A 21658-nucleotide genomic window follows, 5' to 3' on the forward strand; every position below is an offset into this window, starting at 1 on the left:
AAAACACTCGAAGAAAAGCATTGTGCTGCCTTTATGGCAGTTATTTAGTTTATAATATTTTCGCTTAGTAATTCATTTTCTAGTTAAAGTTAGAAGAGTTTTAACTATATTTGTTTTCTGTACTACATCGCGGGATGCTATGACGTCACACCCGGTTTCGCCGCGTCTTGTGGGAAAAATGCCGTTTGCGATAAACGGAAAGGAGGGGGGGAGCACATTACACGAGCGGCTTTGGATCTGAGCGAACGCTGCTTTTAAATGCCGTTTGCGATAAACGGAAAGGAGGGGGGGAGCACATTACGCGAGCGGCTTTGGATCTGAGCGAACGCTGCTTTTAAGTTAAAGGCGATCAATAACTTTTCCTGGTAGGCTGCAGTATATATATTTTTTACCAGTCGTTAGGAGATATTGGAATGTTGTTCAGTAAAGAAGTATACGCAACGTATATTTAAAAGTAACCGCGTTACGGGCACGGTTCGAAAAAAAGCATTTGCAATATGTATTTGTTTTTGTTACCATATGGATTTAATTAAAAGTTAAAAAATCCTCACGTGTAATATCTTTCTGTGTAAATATCTCATATTACAACGTGGGACACCTGCGGCCTAAAATCCGGTGCGGCCTTTACAAGTAAAAAATTGATTTTATTTCTAAAATTAGAGCCAGCGGCTTTTAATCAGGTGCGCTCTGTAGTCCGGAATCTACGGTAAATAGATGTTCATATATAAAAGTCAGTAGATTTGGTCCATTTTATTACATATTGTGGATATGGGCTGCCGTAGGGCTTTTGATAAAGTAGCACATAATGTAATACAAAAAGCTGTGGTGATTTAAGTTGTGGCTGTTTGGATTTTTAAAAAAACTGGGTAAAATGTCGAAATTAAAGCACCATGAATGGTTGTCATAGCTCAGAAGCTGGCATTGAGTCCACACTGACCATCAACACCTACTAGGTGTTTTTCATACTGGCTGGTGATGCACGATGATGAACCCATGTGTTCTGAGGAAAGCCCTGCAATCTTTATCTGACATAACCAATGCTGCCTGAACAACTTAGTATTTCCATTTCAGTTTATATGCAGTCCATGGTTTTGTGTCGGAACTAATGCTCTTTATAACCTCATATCAGTGATCTGAATTTGAGTATAATTTTGAAGTTTAACATGATGAAATTCAAATGGAATATGCTCTGAGAGGGGTCAGAGGAAGTACATGACCAGTGATTATGCAGATGCACGGCAGAATAAAGTTAATGTTGATAAACATTTAGTAATTAATTTTGTTTGGAAAAACTCCACTGCACAGTGCTTCCTCCATCAGTACCTCACGGATTTTTGTAATTCTGAACTCGTTCATTAACCAAACCACTGGTGCGGAAGGATAAAATCTGTAATCACTGGGTTGTACTTGTGGTTCAGATCCCAAATGAAACTGTACTGCCACTGAAACCCTGCTAATACAGTACTGATATTTCATTAAAGATAATGCAACTCTTTCTTTTTCTCAGATAATCATGGTGCGTTTGCAGAGAGTGACTTTCCTTGCTTTACACAACTATCTGGGTCTGACCAAGGAACTCTTCAATTCGGTATGTGGTATAAACAGGAAGGATAAATGCCCTTAGCTTCCTGGCTTTAAATGCATATGAATTCATCAAAAAAAAAATCATCATATTATCAGCATTTCTTGCTGCTGGCACAGCTGCTTTCAATGCATGCTGCAGGATAGAGATTTGTATTGTGTTGTTGCTGCATGGTTTGCATCATGGCTTGGGGCAGCTTTGCAACAAAGACTGACAGTGAGCAGGAATAAGTGAACGTGAACCAGTCCTTGCACCAAATCTAATGAAACAACTAAAACCAAAAAAAAAGGCATGCACTGGAAATCTGAAATACAATAAGCAAATGCTCCAAAAACTTGAGTTGGGTAGCATGGAAAGTTAACAATGATCAAAAATCCCGATTAACTTACTTTTGCTCTTTCTCAGTTTTGATATGGGGTTTTGACTTGAAGTGATCAGTATTTCCCTTTCTGCTGACTCCCCCCCCCCCCCCCCAATATTTCCTGTTTTTATCCAGGTAAGACTATGGCTTTTGGTAACATAAAATTCTCTGAGTTAGATTGTTCAGTCTACAGTTGAAAGTGCTTGGTGCATTTGTGCCTAGAATCTGCTGAATTGCCAGTTGGTGCATTGTTTGTGCCATGTTCCGGTAACATAGAACAGGTTTTTGGCACTAGATGGAAGAGGAAAAGAACCAACCCCACTGTGGCTCACCATTCAACAAACTCTAAACGTCGAATGCTCGTCTTGGAATGGGGAGCAGCTTGTTAATGAAAACACCATTTCTCAATATTTAATCACTGATCAGAAAGTAATTTGAAGAGTGTTTCATGCAGTGCATCTCTCCCCTCTTTCTCAGTTTGATAGTGTTGTTGGAGACTTTGAAAACGTCTGTAAATTCAACTTCCTACTGATGACAGATCTCATCTCTAGCAAGTTATCATCAGTCGCATCAGCTAAACAGTGTTCAGATTTGTGCACAATTTAATATGGTTCAAGAAGGTGGAAAGAATCAAGGAATAAGTGTGCTAAATGAGATGGAAACCATTATACACATTTCAAGGATCAAATGAGTCTGGGGGCACAGTACTTAAAGCAATTAATTTAAATGAGCCAGGAGCAAAAATTCATTAATTCTTAAACTGCTTGAAATGCTAATTTCTGTATTTAATTTTTTTGCTACCAATATGAATGAGCTCATTAATAGTGATAATGCAGCATTGACAGTTGCTGCCACTCACAATTTAGCAGATCTGAAACCACCTTCTCTACCCAGTAATCCTCAGGAAGAAAAAAATGAAGCAGTATGTATGCCCTACAATTACTTACAAATATTTTACTTCTATCTTTGTGGTATCATAATCTTACTAAATACAACGAGGGATTTGTGATGAACTTTGGGAAGAGCCTAATCCCTCAGTTTGGATCTTGTGCCAAATAAGATCCAGGCAAGATGGTAAGAAAATAACTTGGCCAGTTTACCAGATATCCATGATCCCTGACTAGACCGTATTGTCAACATCCCAGGGTTGTCCTGGAAATTAAAGCTTTCTCTTAAAATTCAGTAAGAAAAAAAAAGTGACAGGGCACTTGATAAAGAGAAACCCATAGAAGTAATGTACTTGTATTTCCAGAAGAGGTTTGATGAGGCCCACTGGAGGAGTAGCTCTGGAATTGATTCTGGACCCTTAAATGCTTAGTACTTTAATGATGGAGGAAGGAATGAAATATAAAGTTTCCAAGTTTTCTGATGATGGGAAAATGCATGGAAGGGTATATTGTGGTGAGGGCGCTGTGATTTTGCAACAAGATGTAAGTAAATTGAGTGGGAGAAAAGCTGGTGAATGGAGTTTAATGTGGGGAACTGTGAAGTCAAGAACTTCACAAAGTCAAAGATTATTATTTAAATAGAGAATGCAAATGGGTGAAATTCAGTGGGATCAAGTTCATGAATCTCAAGAAGTCAGTAGGCGGTGAAACAAGTAATTAGGAGGAAAGTTGTATTGGCCTTTATTCTGAAGGGGTTAGAGTTTTAGGGAGGTTTTGTTTCCATTGTATAGGATGTTGGTAAGGCCACATCTGGAGTAGGGTGTACAGTCTTGTTCCCCTTGCCTGTTAAAAAGATGTAGTTATACTGAAGGCAATCCAAAAGAGATTCACCAGGCTGTTTCCTGGGATGAGAAAGTTGTCACGTCAAGAGAGGCCGGACAGTTTGTATCTGTAATCCTTGGAGTTTAGAAGGATGTGGTGGTGGGGGGGGGGGGGTAGGTGACCTTATTCAAGCATAAGATCCTAAAGGGATGACAAGATGGATGTTGAGCTGGTTTTGCGAGTGGAATGGCCACAGAGTAATGGCCATTTGTTTAAAACTGATGTGTGCAGAATTTTCTTCCGATTCTATGAATCCGTAGAATTCTCAGCCCCTGAGGGCGTTAGAGGACCAATCATTAGATGCCTTTAAGGCGGAGATAGATAATATGTGAAAGACTGAGAAATTAAGGCTTATAGAGAACTGGCACAGAAGAGGAGTTGAGATCAGCTGATCTCATTGAGACTGGGGAGCTCAGTGGCCTATTCCTCCTCCCTTCTCTTGACATGACAACTTTCTCATCCCAGGAAATAGCCTGGTGAATCTCTTTTGGATTGCCTTGTGTTCTTGCATTAATTATCCAACTGGTAGCTCCGAAGTCTCAGACTCATAATCTATGACCAACGTTCAGATCCTTGCTCGGATGCTGTTTAGTATGAACGTTCTTCCTGTGAAAGTATGGGTTTCTTCCCAAGATGCAAAGATAGTTTTAAAAAGTTATGTTATTTGAAAATATCAGCAGTGTAGTCAGTGCACAGCTTAAAGTTCACAGCTGCTGTCCCTGGCCCCTTAGTTTGGATTGAAGGAAGTCTGTGCTTGATTGGGGTACACTGGGTTTCCAATGCATGACATCACATGCAATGGATGCCTGCCACTTATGTAGATAAAATTTGAAATAAGTTTGATTGTGTGGGAAATTGTATCCATTTGATCTTAATTGATGTAAGGGAATTTTTGAAATTGGGAGAATTAATAGATTGGATCTTGCTGCTCGCCAGCTGGGGTTCTCTTGTCTACTGGCTCTCTGCAGTCTGTTCTTGGCTTTGTGGGAGTTGGGAACAGGCTGGAAGTAAGATGTTGGTGCTGGCATCAAACCTCCTAATTTGTTGTGAGACTTACCATTGTGTCCATGTGTGGAACACAGGTGCTGAGCTAAGAAGGTGGATGCATTTGACATCTGGCCCTGGCATTTTGCCAGGGGTGATTGGGATTGATGACCTTGATTGAAGAAATAAATGTACAAGTGCTTTTATTTTCCTTGTTTTTTTTAATTAATTTATAACATTTAAAGGTTCTTATTAAGTTAATTTTAGTTATTGAAAATATTTAAATCTTAATTGTCTTCAGATATCTCTGGTCATCCAGGACATTTACATGCAGTAAGGATTAGTGCCTGATGATGCCTTTGGCTTTGTTTCTCAGGTCATCCATAGGCAGCCAGACATTGAGGACAATTGGAAGGGTGGGTTGCAGGAAGCTTTGGGTTGGAAATAAATTCTGAACAGGAGTAGAGACAGAGAGCTATAACTACTGCCCCAGAAAAGCAACCAAAATTGTCTAAGTTCCTTTCTTCCATTTGCCGTCTTTAATACTTTGCATTAATACCAGTTAATTTTGGGTTATGAATGAGTTGCGTGATAATTTTTAAACTGAAAGATCACAATCCAATCCATTAAATAAACAGTGAAAGCTGAGAATGTAATACAGTTAACCTTTTTAATTTATTAGATGCAAATTTCTGGGATCAAGATTCTTTGAATTTATGTCAGAAATTTGTTATTTCTCTCTGTTCATTTAAATACAGTAGGATCCAAAAGTTAGGTCTTTGGATTCCAGTTGTATCACAAGCTACATGTTTAGATTTAATGGCAATGTTTTACCACCTTACAGTTTTTATAGTATCTGAACGAGCAGCCAGTGAGTTAATTATACATGTTTCATTTGTTACAGGAGAGTCAGGCCATTCCCTTACTATCCTTATCCAGCATCTCTGTGTCCAGTCCCAGCAAAACGGTCAAGCGACAACACAGTATCCCAGTGGAGGAGGATAACTGGGAGAAAGCAAACAGAGCTAGTGATGTTCCAGTGTCTGCTTTGGAAACAGGTACAAAGCTTGCATTTTACTGTAACCGATGAGCAGTTCAGTGATCGTTGTTCTGCAGGAAGAAAACTGCAACTGTATTTGCATCTGTTATGCCAAATATTCCTTTTATGGGAGTCTATTACTCCATCCTTAAGTTACTGTTCAATGTGTTTTTCTAAAAATGGTTTCATTTGGGTATCATAGCTGGGCAGAGACTTGCAACAGCTCTGGTAAAAGCTTACATTTGACTTCTGTGATGTTTTACACTACTGTGTGTCAGCTGCAGAAGTCTCTGCCCATAGTTAGAATGCCTAATGTTTGCTTATTAGAAGAACTGCACCTAACAGTAATTTAAATTGAGTAATAGAGTGCTGTTTGATACATTGTCATTACTCTGTGATGGTCTACTTCACAGCAAATAAATATCCAGTGTAATCAATATGAAACCGTGGAGAAGTATTTGTTTCCCAGACATTCAAGGCACGTGCTCGGGTATTTCTAACGACTGCTGTTATTGCTGTGTTACTATTGAATTTGTGGTTCAGATCTTCTTGTCAAATTTTAGTTAGTAGGTGGTTAAATCTAAATTAACCTTTGGTGGTTCATGGATCAATGAGCTTCCAGCTTGGGTAAGCAGTAAAACAGAAATGATGTACGCACCAGTCAGCAAGTGATCCACACTTGTATATCATGAGGAGTACAAGAGATACAACAAATTTGTATGGGAAGGCTATCATAATTCTCACAAAGGCTTGAGGTGATTGGTATTTTGTATTTTCTGTTATTTTATAAACTGATCTGAAAAGTGAATTTACATCTCCTTGCTGCAGTTATGTGGGTTAGAGAAAGCATTGTCAAGAGGTTCTCAGCCTGTTACAGATTATGGTACAAAACGTTTTGAAAAGGTCTTGCTATTCTGACTGAAATGATGTCATGGGCATAGATGTCTTGGGTCAGATGGCTGAACTTGGAGTTATGGAGTAATACAGCATGGAAGCCCAGCTGACCCTGCTGCACACCAAGCTGGTCCAATTTTCCTGTGTTTGGCCCATGTCCCTCTCAACTAGGGATTCCTAACCTTTTTAATGTATTGGATCCCTACCATTAACCGAAAGGTCCATGGACCCCAGGTTGGGAGCCCCTGCCTATCCTATCTATTTATGTATCTAAATATCTTTAAAATGTTACCTGAGCTACCTCTGGCAGCTTGTTCCATATAGCCTCTGCAGAAAGAAGGTGTGCCTCAGACCCTTTGTAAGTCTTTCTCCTCTTACCTTAAATCCATGTCCTGTAGTTTTTGATCCCCCTAGGGAAAATACAGTGTATATTCAGCCAATCTACAACCGTCATGGTTTTACAGCTTGGTGGGATGAAAAGAGCCAGGGCTTCTCAGCAGGTTATTCCCTTGGGCAAGCCAAAATGGTTCCATACATAGTGAGTGCAGGGTGCTGAGGTAAAAGATCAGCCATGAACTTTGAGAGGCAGAGCTGGCACAAGGGGCTAAAAGATCTACTCTTTCACTCCTCTGTTCTCACAGCATGGCTGAGAAGAAAAGCCTTCGGCAAACAGGGAACAAATGATCAGTTTTAAGCTTTGATGTGTTTTGAAGGTTTCTGTCAGCTGACATTCAGCAGTATTCAAATATGTTAAGAAAAACAAATAATTAAATTGCCTGCGTGGGCCCCAGCTATGCCTGTCTTTTTATTGGCTACATAGAATAGTCCATGTTGCAAGCCTTCTCCAGGAATGCTCTCCTACTTTTCCTCTGCTAATTGAAGACTGCATTGGTGCTGCTTCATGCACCCATGCTGAGCTCGTCAATTTCATCAACTTTGGCTCCAACTTCCACCTTGCTCTTCACTTGGTCCACTTCTGACACTTCCCTCCCCTTTTTTGATCGTTGTCTCCACCTCTGGAGCCAAGCTGTCGACCGACATCTTTTGTAAACCCACCGATTCCCATGCATATTTTGACTACACCACTTTCCACCCTGTCTCCTGTAAAAATGCTATTCCCTTTTCTCATTTTTTTTCATCTCCACTGCATCTGTTCCCAGGATGCAGCTTTCCCTTCCAGGATGTCAGAAAGGTTCTCGTTCTTCAAAGAATGGGGTTTTCCTCTCTCCACATTGATGCTGCCCTCCCCCACATCTCCTCCATTTCCTGAATTTCTGTGCTCATCCCGCCTTCCCACCTACTTAACAGTGATAGAGTTCCCCTTGTCCTTACCTACTACCACTTAAGCATCCGCATCCGACATATCATCCTCCTCAACTTCTGCCATCCCTCAATCAAACATACCGTTACCTCCCTCGCTCTCTCCACTTTCCTCAGGGATAGCTCCTTCCATGATTTCCTTGTCCATTCATCTCTCCCCACTAATCTCCCTCCCAGCACTTACCCCTGTAAGCAGCTGAAGTGCTACACTTGCCCATTCACCTCCTTGCTTATTTCCATTCAGGGCTCCAAACAGTCCTTCCAGGTGAGGCAACACTTCACCTGCCAATCTGCTGGGATCGTCTATTGTGTCCGGTGCCCCCATTGCGCCTCCCCACTGCCATCGGAACTCTGAATGGACAATGAACCCATGAACACTACTGTAGTATCTTTTTCCTCTCTTTTTGCACTACTTATTTAATTTTGTTTCTTTTTTATATATGCTTATTTGTAGTTTATAGATTTATGATTACGTATTGCAATGCACAGCTGCAAAACAACAAACTTCACAAACTATGCCAGTGATGTTAGACCTGATTCTGATGTTATAGTTGCCACACATTTTAATTCTGATGTTATAGTGGCCACACATTTTAATTCCACATCCCATTCCCATTCTGATACGTCTATCCATGGCCTCCTCTACTGTCAAAATGAATCCAGACTCAGGTTGGAGGAACAGCACCTTATATACCGGCTGGGTAGCCTCCAACCTGATGGCATGAACATTGACTTCTCTAGTTTCCGTTAATGCCCCTCCTCTCCTTCTTACCCCATCCCTGACATATTTAGTTGTTTGCCTGTTCTCCATCTCCCTCTGGTGCTCCCCCCCCTTTCTTCCTCCAAAGGCCTCCCGTCCCATGATCCTTTCCTTTCTCCAGCTCTGTATCACTTTCGCCAATCACCTTTCCAGCTCTTAGCTTCATCCCACCTCCTCCGGTCTTCTCCTATCATTTTGCATTTCCCCCTCCCCCTCCTACTTTCAAATCTCTTAGTATCTTTCCCTTCAGTTAGTCCTGATGAAGGGTCTCGGCCCGAAACGTCGCCAGTACTTCTCCTTGTAGATGCTGCCTGGCCTGCTGTGTTCCACCAGCATTTTGTGTGTGTTGTTATAGTTCTCTAGTTGTACGTTACATTTTCTTTTTGCAGATGCATCTGAAGATAGTATCCTGGCTTTGACACCTGTATTACTAGCCTCTCACTTAATTCAGTTTTATTGGCAGCTTCTCTTTTTCCCAGTGTTGAAGCTAATCAACAAAACAGTATGCTGCATCTGTTCCTCATCAGCTTTGTGATTGTTTTGATAAAAGTTATTTGTACATTGGTTTAACCTGCAGGGCACAAATGTAGGTTCTTTCCAAAGATGTACTTCATTCATAATACATGGATTGATAAAATTGGCATTTCACTTTGCTTACAATACCAAGCAATTCAATGCACTCTCTCACAATATGCCAGCATCACAAATATTTCTTCTGCAAACTTTGCATCATTGTTGAGAGGCTGTTACACATGATTCAACCTCTTAGTATCTAGTGACAGCATGTTCCCAGACTATAACCTTTCCCAGAGAGCCTCTGTAGTCATTGCACCCCATATCAGTGCCTCCCTCTCTGTGTTAGAATGCACCATTTGTCAACATTTGATTATATGCATTTCTTTACCCTGGAAGACCAGTATGTCTTGGCCAGACCAAACTATTTTAAGTAGATAATCTTGCAGTACTAATGATTTCCCTGCATATAGCCCTGTGAACAACCAAAAGACATGTGTTCTGTAGATCCTTGGAATGACCCTTCTAGATCCCCCCCCCCCCCCCCCCCCCCCAAACAAAGACTGTAGTCTTCCTTTTCAGACCTCGGCAAATACAAGTATGCAGTAGATGGATGACTATCTGATATGCACCACGGCCACATTGAGGGCAGTATGTTGGGGCAATTGAGACTGTGGCTATACATGGTCTTGGTACTTTAGTCTAGACTACTGGTGACAAGGCATTCTGCCAAATAACTTTGACAGTCAGTTGGAGAATTATCCCACAAAGCTCAAGCTGCTCCTCCGGAGTCTCCAGGACTATCTTGGGGACTAGTGCCTGGTTGATTTCCGCAGAATTGCTTCCAGAAGGGGCAGGTGGGGTGGCACAGCCCAACTAAATTTAGAACAAGGCTAACCACCTTTCACACAAGAGCAAAGCGACACATAATCAATGCTTATGTGGCTCAGTAGAACTTGTGGCTATCAAGCAGAAGGTTGTGGGTTCAAATCCCACTATAGAGATGAGCTTAAAAATCTTGGCAGACAGTTATGGTACTGGGGAGTGCGATCAATTGGCAATGACAATAAAAAGACTATAAAGGTGGGTGAATATAAAAGTGTAATGGTATTTTGATAAACTTTAACATATTTTCTTTAAGAGAAATTGCCAAATTTGCCATTGTTTTTATAAAATATTTTAACCTGAAGCTTAGCTAGTATTTATCTATTAAACAGCATGATTAAAACTGATAATTAGTCCATTAACACAAGGGTAGATGGGTGCGAATGGGCTGCTTTTTATCCTACATTACAACAGTGACTGCACCTACAATGCTTTGGCCCATTCTGAAACTGATGTAAAAGCTGCTGACTGGATGGAAATTTTCTTCTTGCATTCCCTTTTATAGTGGTTTGAAGTAGAGGGGTTATAAGCGCATGGAAATACTTACTGGTTTTAATGGTTCTTCTTAAAATAGCAATAACAGGGATAACACCATTCAAACATTTCTGTCAGACATTGCAAGTGACAGAGCTATTTTGTTGGAGGCAGATTTACGATCAGTGAAAAATTAATGATTTTTTTTCTTGACATGGAACACAAGTTCTGATGAGGGAAATAGTTTCTGCTTTGTGTCAGCAATTTTTAATGTTTCTTTTGGCATATTTATTAAGGACAGTATCCTTGAAAGCACACAATTTATCCTTGACACTTGTGACAAGCTCAGTGAAAAATAACAGAAGAACGTTGCAGATGTAGATGTCATGCAGGTGTTAGGGTAATTTACTGATGCACAGGAATAAAACCAGATAGAAGTCTAATCATAATTTGCATCCCAGATTAATTTATTAGGTGGAACCTAATCAAAGTGCTCGGATGGTTCATTAAAAGGCCAAAAGATTCGTGGCAGAGAGTGACAATTATGAATCTATGTAAAAGGTTGCAGAGGTTTCTTCGGTTAGAAATCCTTCAGGGATGACTTGCTTAGTGATGAATTTTATGGGTCCTGAGGTGGCATGTGAGCCTGTTCGAAGATTCACTGATGCTATTTTGTGAGGAGGAAGGTGCTTGAGAAGACGGTGGGTGGTTTGAACTGCGGTGTTATTGACATGCTTAGTTTCTGTGTGGTTTTGTTGAAGAACCTAAAGGTGAGGAGTGCTTGTCTAAATGCACCCCTAAGTTTGAGTAGTTTTGGACCAGACACCCAAGTGCATGTGGACATTGTGAACAGCCCAGCAAAGGTGAAAATTGGGGGAGAAACCTTACTGGTGTTGGAAATTTGAAATAAAAACAGGAAATGCTGGAATCACTCAGTAGGTCAGGCAGCACCTGTGGAAAGAAAAACACAGTTAATGTTTTGAGTGCAAGACTCCTCTTGAGAAACTGATCTGTGCCTTGGTGCTGGGGATACTTGCCAGTAAAAGCTCCTTAAACCCATCAGAGAATAGGCAACCCAATGATAATTTTCTGGTGCTTGCTATATAAATTGTCTGTATTTCCAAAGCACATTGGGAGAAAACAGATAATCACTGCTTTGCTGATCATAAACTTGTTAGGTTTGAGGTACTGATTGTAAAACACTTGCTTCTTCAAACAGCTGAAGACTCTTGTTTGTGGAGAGATGGTCTATTTTTCGTAAATATCTCCTATCATTAAAAGGTAGCTTTCGTAGTTTGGAAAGGGCTAGTGATATGGCAGGAGCAGGCCTGTGAAGAACCTTTACTCTTTAAATGTTTCAGTGACACATATTCTTTCATAGCTTTGGTGAAGATATCTGTGATAGTAGGGAGTTTGAAATCTGAGCATTGTATATGAGCATGATGGAAGTCAGAGAGATCTTGCCTCTGGAGAGATGCAATGGAAGTTGACCAGTTTTATTGTTACTACAACTGAGACTAACATTTTCATCTTGGAGCTATTTAATCTCCTAGCTGCCATGGTGGGATTCAAGTAGATACCACTGCATTAATGGTTTTGTGCTCTGACTAGCAGTTCAGTAATTTATCAACATCAGTAAAGTCAACTTCTAGTCATAGAAAAGTACAGTACAGAAACAGGCCCTTTGGCCCATTTAGTTCATGCTGTACCATTTAAATTGCCTACTCCCTTCGACCCGCACCTGAACCGTAGCCCTCCATACCCCGGCAATCCAAGTACCTGTTCAAATTTCTCTTAAATATTGAAATTGAGCTCACATGCACCACTTGTGCTGGCAGTTTGCTCCATGCTCCTATGACCCTCTGAGTGAAGATTCCCCTCGTGTTCCCCTTAAACTTTTCACTTTTCACACTTAACCATGACCTCTGGTTATAGTCCTACCAAACCTCAGTGGGAAAAAGCCTGCTTGCATTTATCCTATCTATACTCCTCATAATTTTGTATACAGTTGAAGTCAGATGTTTACATATACCTTAGCCAAATACATTTAAACTCAGTTTTTCACAATTCCTGACATTTAATCCTAGAAAACATTCCCTGTCTTAAGTCAGATAGGATCACTACTTTATTTTAGTAATGTGAAATGTCAGAATAATAGTAGAGAGAATGATTATTTCAGCTTTTATTTCTTTCATCACTTTCCCAGTGGGTCAGAAGTTTACATTCATTTTGTTAGTATTTGGTAGCATTGCCTTTAAATTGTTTAACTTGGGTCAAACATTTTGGGTAGCCTTCCACAAGCTTCTCACAATAAGTTGCTGGAATTATGTTCCATTCCTCCAGACAGAACTGGTGTAACTGAGTCAGGTTTGTAGGCCTTCTTGCTCGCACACGCTTTTTCAGTTCTGCCCACAAATTTTCTATCGGATTGAGGTCAGGACTTTGTGATGGCCACTCCAATACCTCGACTTTGTTGTCCTTAAGCAATTTTGCCACAACTTTGGAGGTACGCTTGGGGTCATTGTCCATTTGGAAGACCCATTTGCAACCGAGCTTTAACTTCCTGGCTGATGGTGTGAATTTGTTTTCCAAAGTGCAATTTGTATTGTGAAATTTGTCTAGGTCTAAATGTAATGATCTCAGGCAAGCTGTATCGAATGTGTCTATATATTCAATGTTCCTGTGTTGTACTGCTGTATGTTTTTTTTTGTGTGTATGTTTATGTATGCATGTATATACACACACGCATGCACATGCACACAAACACACACACATGAACGTAGGAATGTAGAGCAGTACAATGCAGGAACATTGGGAAAAAAAACTGGCCATCAAACACTCATTTACACTAATCTTACATCAATCTTTTCTTTTCTCTTCACATTCTAATTGGCTCCCTTCAGAGTCAACTGCACACAAGGAGCAATCTATCCCTCCAACCTGAGAACTACAGTGAGACAGAAGCTCCAGTATCTGTGGCCCCCATTTATTAGTAGTGCTCTTGAGAAGTTTCACTATGATTATAGTGGTATGGCAATTAAGAATTTTGAATGTACCTACATTGTTTCTATACCAGCAGCTCTCACAGTCTTGTTCAAGGGGCAGAGAAGCATAACATCAGATACATTCATTGAAGAAGTAGAATTCCAGATTTATTGTGTGGTAGTAGCTATTGTTTACATTGATTTTACCAAGGTTTTGAACAAGGCTTGAATGAGATGCTGGCCCCGAAGGTTAGCTTAAATGAGAGCTCATGTGAGATAGCTAATTGGATACAAAATTGGCTTGATGGATGGATGTAGAGGGTGATGGTGGAGGCCTGTCTTTCAGTTTGGAGGTCTGTGATCAGTAGTGTATACTACAAGGATTGGTGCTGGGTCCACTTGTTTGTTGTATAGTGGATTTGTGGATGACACCGAAATTGGTGACGTGGTAGACAGTAGAGAAGGTTGTCTGGTGGACAAGGTGGTAAATGAGGTGACTGCCACGTTTCCTTTCAGTGGATGGGGCATGGAGTGGAAGAGATGGGATATCATGTTATACCTGTAGATATTGGTGGGACTGCACCTGGAACGTTATGTTTAGCTCTATGCAATAGGAAGGATGTGAATAAACTAGGAAAGGCGCAGGAAAGATTCACAAAGACGTCGTTAGAACTGGAGTGCTTGAGTTAGAAGCAAAGATTGGATAGGCTGGTCTGTTTTCCCTAGAGTGAAGGAGGCTGAGGGGTGACCTTATTGAGGTTCATAAAACCTTGGGCATATTTAGAAAACTGCCACCCCCTGTATGATACCTTTCAATTAATGCCCTATCTAGACTTGAAAATGTATGGCCATTCCTAGATGTTTGGTGCAAATCTTAACAGTCCTATCCAGCAGAAGTGATTTAAAAGATGTCTTTTAAGGGTGATTGGAGATGGGCGACTAGAGTTTGCTTTACCACCAAACCCATATTAATCTTCATGTAATGCCTTGAGCTTTCGGGGTTGAGAACAATGTGGATGTGGAAAATAGAATAAAATATGGAAAACAAAACATGAGATTATCGAACATATAACAGATATTGAATTATTGATGACCAATCTTTTTTTCAATGTTCCTGTGTTGTACTGCTCTACATTCCTATGTGCGTGTGTGTGTGTGTGTGTGTGTGTGTAGTCCTGACGAAGGGTCTCAGCCCGAAACGTCGACAGCGCTTCTTCCTATAGATGCTGCCTGGCCTGCTGCGTTCCACCAGCATTTTGTGTGTGTTACATGGGATTATTCTTGGTTTTAGGAAAAATGAAACCAAAAAGCAGCATATTTTAAATAAAGAGATAGAAAGGTGTTGATGTTCAAGTGGATCAGAATTTTATTGACGTTAAAGTGCAGATGTAGCAGCAGTTAGGATGTCTAGTGGTATTATGGATTTTATTACTAAACCTAGGAAGGAGAAGGAAGAGGAGATCAAGAGTGACATAAATCAGTGAGAGATTGGTGTACCTTAATTTGCTGAGGTCCAATGTTATTTTTGACATGGTTCAGTTTTGGAATTTTTAAGAAGAGTGAACTTATCACTCTACCCTTGCTATTGTATTTGTTACACAATTAACAATATTTGTGATACTATGCTGAATAATTGTGGTGCAGGTGACTCCCACATTATGGAAGTTTGGGTAATGGGAACTCACAAATTGGTACCAAAGAATATCTGGGACTTGGAATGAAAATTTGGTCATACAAAATTGATGTGGAAAATCGTGATATGGACTGTTTTCTGGGAACACAATCCCATCCCATAACACAGGGTTGCCTATAATTTGTCAAGTTTAAAGTTTTCCATAAATTCTGCACCAGCCCAGGCAGTTGAAAATTCTTATCATTGCTAACATTTACCATCGTTGAGTCTGGGAATCAATCAGCGCAGCGCCCTTTACAGCTTCACAGATCTGGCTTTGATCTTGTCTTTTGGTGCTGAATGCATGGAGTTCGCACATTTGTCCTGTTACTCCCCGGGTTTTCTCTGGGTGCTCTGGTTTGCCTTCCACAATCAAAGGATGTGCTGGTTGCTCGGTAAATTACTCCTAGTGTACATGGGAAAATAGGACTTGTTTTATCGAGGACATGGAAAAGAGAATGGGTTATGGGAAAATAAGTGGAGAAATGGGATGGCTTGATGTGCACATGACATTGTAGAAGATGACCCCTGGTCCACTGGTTGGTCATTTTCACTTCCCTTAGCAGCTATGTTTGGGGCTGTGTGGTGTTAATTCAAGAAATTGTGAGCTGTGTATCATGAATACTACTAAGAAATAGGTGAGAAGGCACCAATAGCATTTCACAAAGGGTGAGGGTAATGTCATCAGCTGAATGAGGTTTGAAATGTGCAGGATCTGCGTCGTCAACAGGATCATGTTTACTGGTTGATTTGGTTGTATGGTCCTATATCCATGCTGCTTATGATGCAATCTGGGAAGTGTATATGATTTAAGTTGAATATTGTTTTAATCCTTTTTTACTTTTCAGATTCCAAGAATGCCGTGGGAGATGGTTCTAGCAAGAGATCTCGCACGACTTCTGTACCCTTGGATACCCCTGGTCAGTAAATAGGGCAAGCAACATGATTTATAAAGAGCAACACACATAAAATGCTGGAGGAACTTAGCAGATCAGGCAGCATCAATGGAAAAGAGCACAGTCGATGTCTTAGCCCAAAACGTAGACTGTACTCTTTTCCATAGATGCTGCCTGACACGCTGAGTTCCTCCAACATTTTGTGTGTGTTGCTTGGATTTCCAGCATCTGCAGATTAATTTATAAAGAACCTGGTCATACTGCAACTTGCCTTGTTTTCCAGTATCTGCAATGTAGAGCTGTTTTACATGTGTAGTTAACTTTGGAAGTGGACAACTGTAATTGTAGATTCAATATTAATCACACTGTGAAGGGCTTTAGATCAGAAACATTGTTTTTCCTTGTACAGATGCTCCCTGACCTGCTCAACATTTCCTGTGTTTCAGGTTTCCAGCGCCTGCAATGCCTTTTTTAAAAAAAATTAATTTACCAACAAGGTGTTTGTTTAGGGACTAATGCTCTAGGTGAGCCCTCAAAACCCAGAAGTACTTTGCCCATATCTTTTATTCACGGTTTTTCCTTCATAACACAGCAGTTTTTTCTCTTCACTCCATGAAGATGCTTGCCTTTAGTTTCAGGCATGCCACAAGCTGATGAGTAGGCTATGTCAGCTAAGCTATTATTGAAGGTCACATATTGACTCTGTATTACATGTGTATTCCTCCCCCTCCCTTGTACATGCATACACCTGCCTATCATCAGTTGCTGATTAGAGTTTGCTGATTCTTTCCTTTCCTTCATTTGTGGAGCCCTGCGGCTTGGAAGACTGTGATAATGAGATTAGCAGCATGTAACCATTTATGCTAATTTTGAAATATTGGAGGCAAACTGATGTGTCCCTGCATTCAAAATGAGCTGGATTTGAGGAATGCGTTAGGTAGACTTTTTAAAGTAATAAGCTATCTTCAGATTTTGAATGGGAACCTGTTTACCACACTTGCTTTGAAGTCAGGAAAGCTACAACTGTCTACTGTTTGTTGTTTTTACAATTTTAAAAATCTTCCCCTTATTTGCTTACATTTGATTGGTATATGGAATCTTTACAATTTGTTCTGTACACCTTGTTTCTGTGATGATATAAAAGCTTCACTGTTCCTTGTGAACAAAAAAAATATTTAATGTAATCACAAATTAAACACTCTCTGCACTGCTGAATTCCATTCCCAATAGAAAGCTTAATAGGTATGGAGATGCAGAATGCAATGCAACTTTGAGAACTTTCAGCAAGAGAGTGTTATTTACATGTATGCCCTAACTCTTATCAAAGCCAGCAGATTAATTTCACTTTAGAACTAATCTTTAGTATTCAGTATGGCGAAGCTGTGGATGTTTCTTATAGAATGGAAATATGTGTTGATGTATTATTGGATAAATGAGTAGTTCTTTTGCTGCAAAATAATTGGCTTTTATTATTTCAGGAGAACCAGCTAATAGTAAATCTGACATGAATGTTGTGTATGAGAGAGCTAAGGTCAGTCAGTCAACAGAGGAGCCTTGTTCCAGTCCTATCATATCTGCTATTAAGGTAATTATCAACTTCCACTATACTCTGTCCTTAGTTAAGGGAACTGAACTGTGAAGAACTGAAGTTAGTGAAGCATGCAACAGATGCTTTCCAAGCTGGGCATCATTAACAGTGGCCAAAAATAATTGTCCTGTTCCAAAGGATCCTGTAGTTATCTTGAGTTTGCCATTAACAGCGTCAATGCACTTTAAAGACAATTGGAACGTTTCAGCATAATAAGGAACCATAATGTGCATACAATAAGAATTGTAGCGGTTATAAACTAAATAAAATAGTAAATGCAAGGTAGCTAGTCAGTCATCATCTATGGAAAGGGAAGCAATGAACATTTCAGGTCATTGGCCTTTTTGTTCTCTGCAGATCATGCTTGACCTACTGTGTATTTGCAGCATTTTTTTAAATTTCAGATTTGCTTCATTTGCAGTATTTTTGCTATGTCCTCATTATCATGTTTCTCCACAGTCCTTTGGAAAAAAGATAGGAATTTCCTTGAGATTGGGATAGACTTATCCTGGTAAATTAGTCTAATTCCTTTGAATGAGATTGTATTACTATAGATGAAGCGCTATTAGTTCAGAATAAGATGTATGTTACTAAAAGGTAGGAAACTGAATATAGGCTGACTTCCTTCTGTTTCAATAGTCTTCTGTGAAGAAGAGTGTTACCATGATGGAGCAGCCTTCTATTTACCGCTATATTGAGGGTGAGGAGAGCTCTGGCATCAACAACCATAAACAGCAGATCTTGGAGGCTGCCAAGAAGGATCTCCTGACTTTGATGAAGCTAGATGTGAGTAATAAAGACAATCGCCTCAACCAATTTCTAATAAAAACTTGGTATTGTGGATTACATTGAGTAATGTATTTGTTAAACTGGGTTTGGAGCCATCTAAGAGTCATTATACATGTACTTTTAATTGGAAATACCTGTAAATGGAATCTTTTCTCGTCTCCAGTTCTTGAAGGTTGCACTTGATATCAATTGCTTGTGTAGATTATTGTACTGTAAGAGAGTATAATGGAGAAGGAGAAAAAGAACCATGTTTGAAGAAAGAGAAATAGAGGCAGGAGAGAAGTTATAGGGAAATTAAAGATTACTTAAATGAGTAACAAAAAATAACTTGTTTACATTTGTACTTAAGTGCCCGGAATATATATTTTTTGAAAGTTTGATTCTGTTTGCAGAGAGGTGACCAAAATCAATCACACCACCTTTTTTCCCTTCCTAAAGAATTGTGTAGAGCTTTCATCTTGTCAGGCCTCAATCAAGGAATGACTGATTACATGCTCACAAAACCATTTTGTGTTGATAAGTTTGGATCAAACTACATTTGATTTATTAACTTTCAGTTAGATTACCTCATACTGCTGAATGATTGACTTTCTAAATTATCAAGGAAGAAGTTGGATGCCAAGATATGCAATGAACATTATTGATTATACACATAACTTGAAGCTAAAGTTTGGTACATTGGAGTATAATATGTAAGAATAAAACTATTTAGTAGTCATTTAGCATAGTTATTCAGTAAAGTGAGCAGCAAACATTAAAAAAGAACTTTGTGTAGAGAATCTCAAAAAAAAGCAATAGATCTTGATTTCAACCTATTTTTCTATACCAATGGCGCCTTGTTCCACACTCCTCCAGTTAGGGAAACACCTTTAGAGTGTCTCTCTGTCAAGTCCCTTTAGACTGCAGTGTTTCATATATCAACATAGAAAATCATTCATCAAAGACACCCCATCCTATCCCAGGAATCTATCTAGTGATCCTTCAGTATACTGTCTCTAACAAAATTGTGTAGTAGATTGCTCCAAATGTGCTGTCACCAAAAACAGAATTTCCTTAATAATGTCCTCCATTTCCTTTGTAATAAAGAACCACATAACATTTGCTGTTTTAATGCCTTGTTATACCTCTTAGGCTAAGTTTGTGGTCCTTGTATGTAGTCACCCAAGCCCTTTAAAATAACATTTATATTTAAATAATGTTCTACCTTTTAATTTTTCCCCTCAAAATTAATCACCTCATATTTCCTCTCATAATCCAGCTGTTATAATTTTCCCCTTTCATTTAATCTGGTTGCAGCTCCTCTCAATTTCTTTGCGTCCTTCTTTGAAATTTACTTTCCTATCTTCAGATGGCCTAGAAAACTTGGATGAAGCTGGTCTTTTCATATGTCATTTAATATAAATTACAAACAACTGAATTCCTGGCACTGATCCCTGAGGCATCATATTAGTTACAATTTGTCAGCTGGAAAATGCTTCACTGTCCTTCTCTATCTTTTGACCAAACTTCTATCCAAGCTAATATTTTATTCTCAGTTTCTCGAGGCTTTGTACTGTGCATTAGCCTTTATTGTGACACTTTATCGAAATAACTTGGGGAAATGCATTATTTTTATGTTATCTACCCTGTTGATTTCTTCTACAAAGAACTAGAGTAAACTTGTTAAACATAATTGTCCTTTCAAGATTAATTTTTTATTATCAAAGTATGTATAAATTATACAGCCTTGAGATTTTCTTACTCGCAGGTAGCCACAAAGCAAGAAACCTGAAAGAGCCCAATTAAAGAAAAAAAAGAAGAAAAAAAAGAAAAAGAAATTCTTAGATTCGTATTATGCTTTTCTATGTGCCCAATAATCACTCCTGTTGCATCCTGATGTTTATACAATCCATGGTTCTTCCGAAGTCAAGAATGAGGCATAAAGCTTGTTAATTACGATAGTTTTATGAAGTGTTAAAAGAACAAAGAAAGCGTGGGGATAGGGAGAGCACAAAGACCAAAAGATAAAGAAAGCCTAGGAGAAGGGAACAGCAATGATGAAGGAAGAATCAAGGTGGTTTGGTCTTATTTTACCAAATCACTAGTTCCATTGAGTTTCCATAGATAGCAGATAACCAATAAGATGGCCCCTATTCAAGTAATGTGATACCCACCACTGGAATTAAGAAGCTTTCAGGAAAAAAATACAAAGGCGGTTGCAATCGCTAAAAAGTTCATAGAACAATCACCTACTTTTTAATATAAGTAATTATATAAAAATATAAGCATAAGGAAGTTAAGCTACAAGGAAACCCACTATTGTTCAATCTAATTTAACACTTCCTTAATAATGGATTTCTGAATTTCCTGACAAGTGATGTTAGGATGATTGGCAGAATCCCTTAATTTCTCTCTCATTCTCTCATATATGGCTTTATTACTTTTGTTTTCCAATCCACTGTAAACTTTCCAAGAAACTCCAGTAAATGACAACGAATGCACCTGTTTTACAAACCCTGGGGTGTAGAGCTTCAGGTTCTGAACATTCGTTACTCTCAAAAAATTATAGAAACGTGCAACATAGAAATGGAACAGATTTTTCATGCTAATTGTGATGCCTATCTCATTTCCCTGTATAAAGCCCTACCTCCTTCCCTTCCAATCCAAGTACCCGTCCTTGCAAATCCAGTATCTGATTCCACAGCCTCCGTTGGCCGCACATTTCAGATATTTACCACCTTTTGTGTGGAAAAAGCCCCTATGATCTCTTTTAAGTTTCTCCTTTTTCACCTTAAATCTATGTTCTCTCATTCCAAACTCTCTCCTGGGTAGAAGTTTCTAATTGTCTAATCTGCCTGTTCTTTTTTAATAAACCGGCACCTAAGAAGAACATGGTAACCTGCCTCTATGACTATTATCCAGTAGGCTCCAATTTGCCTACTGGCACAACAGGTCCACAGCAGATGCCATTTCATTGGCTCTTCACTCAACCTTGGAACATCTGGACAGCAAAGATGCATACATCAGGATACGCTTTATTGACTACAGCTTTGCATTCAACTCTTTCATCCTCTCAAAGCTAATCAATAAACTTCAAGACCTTGGCCTCAATACCTCCTTGTGCAATTAAATCCTTGTTTTCCTCCCTGCAGACCCCAGTCAGTTTGGA

The 21658-nt window shown here is 39.4% G+C and overlaps 1 protein-coding gene across 1 annotated transcript in view; it reads left to right on the forward strand.

Annotated features, from left to right (window-relative positions):
• The window catches only part of pnpla7b (patatin-like phospholipase domain containing 7b), a 331521-nt gene that overhangs the window by 82934 nt on the left and 226929 nt on the right, over positions 1-21658 (forward strand). The window contains exons 11-15 of the mRNA XM_073052200.1: positions 1508-1588; positions 5601-5754; positions 16086-16157; positions 17612-17718; positions 18361-18507. Of these exons, the coding sequence (XP_072908301.1) occupies positions 1508-1588; positions 5601-5754; positions 16086-16157; positions 17612-17718; positions 18361-18507 (561 nt within the window). The remainder of the gene's footprint in view (positions 1-1507; positions 1589-5600; positions 5755-16085; positions 16158-17611; positions 17719-18360; positions 18508-21658) is intronic.

This window comes from Hemitrygon akajei, chromosome 7 (assembly GCF_048418815.1).
Source record: "Hemitrygon akajei chromosome 7, sHemAka1.3, whole genome shotgun sequence".
Taxonomy (NCBI): Eukaryota; Metazoa; Chordata; class Chondrichthyes; order Myliobatiformes; family Dasyatidae; genus Hemitrygon; species Hemitrygon akajei.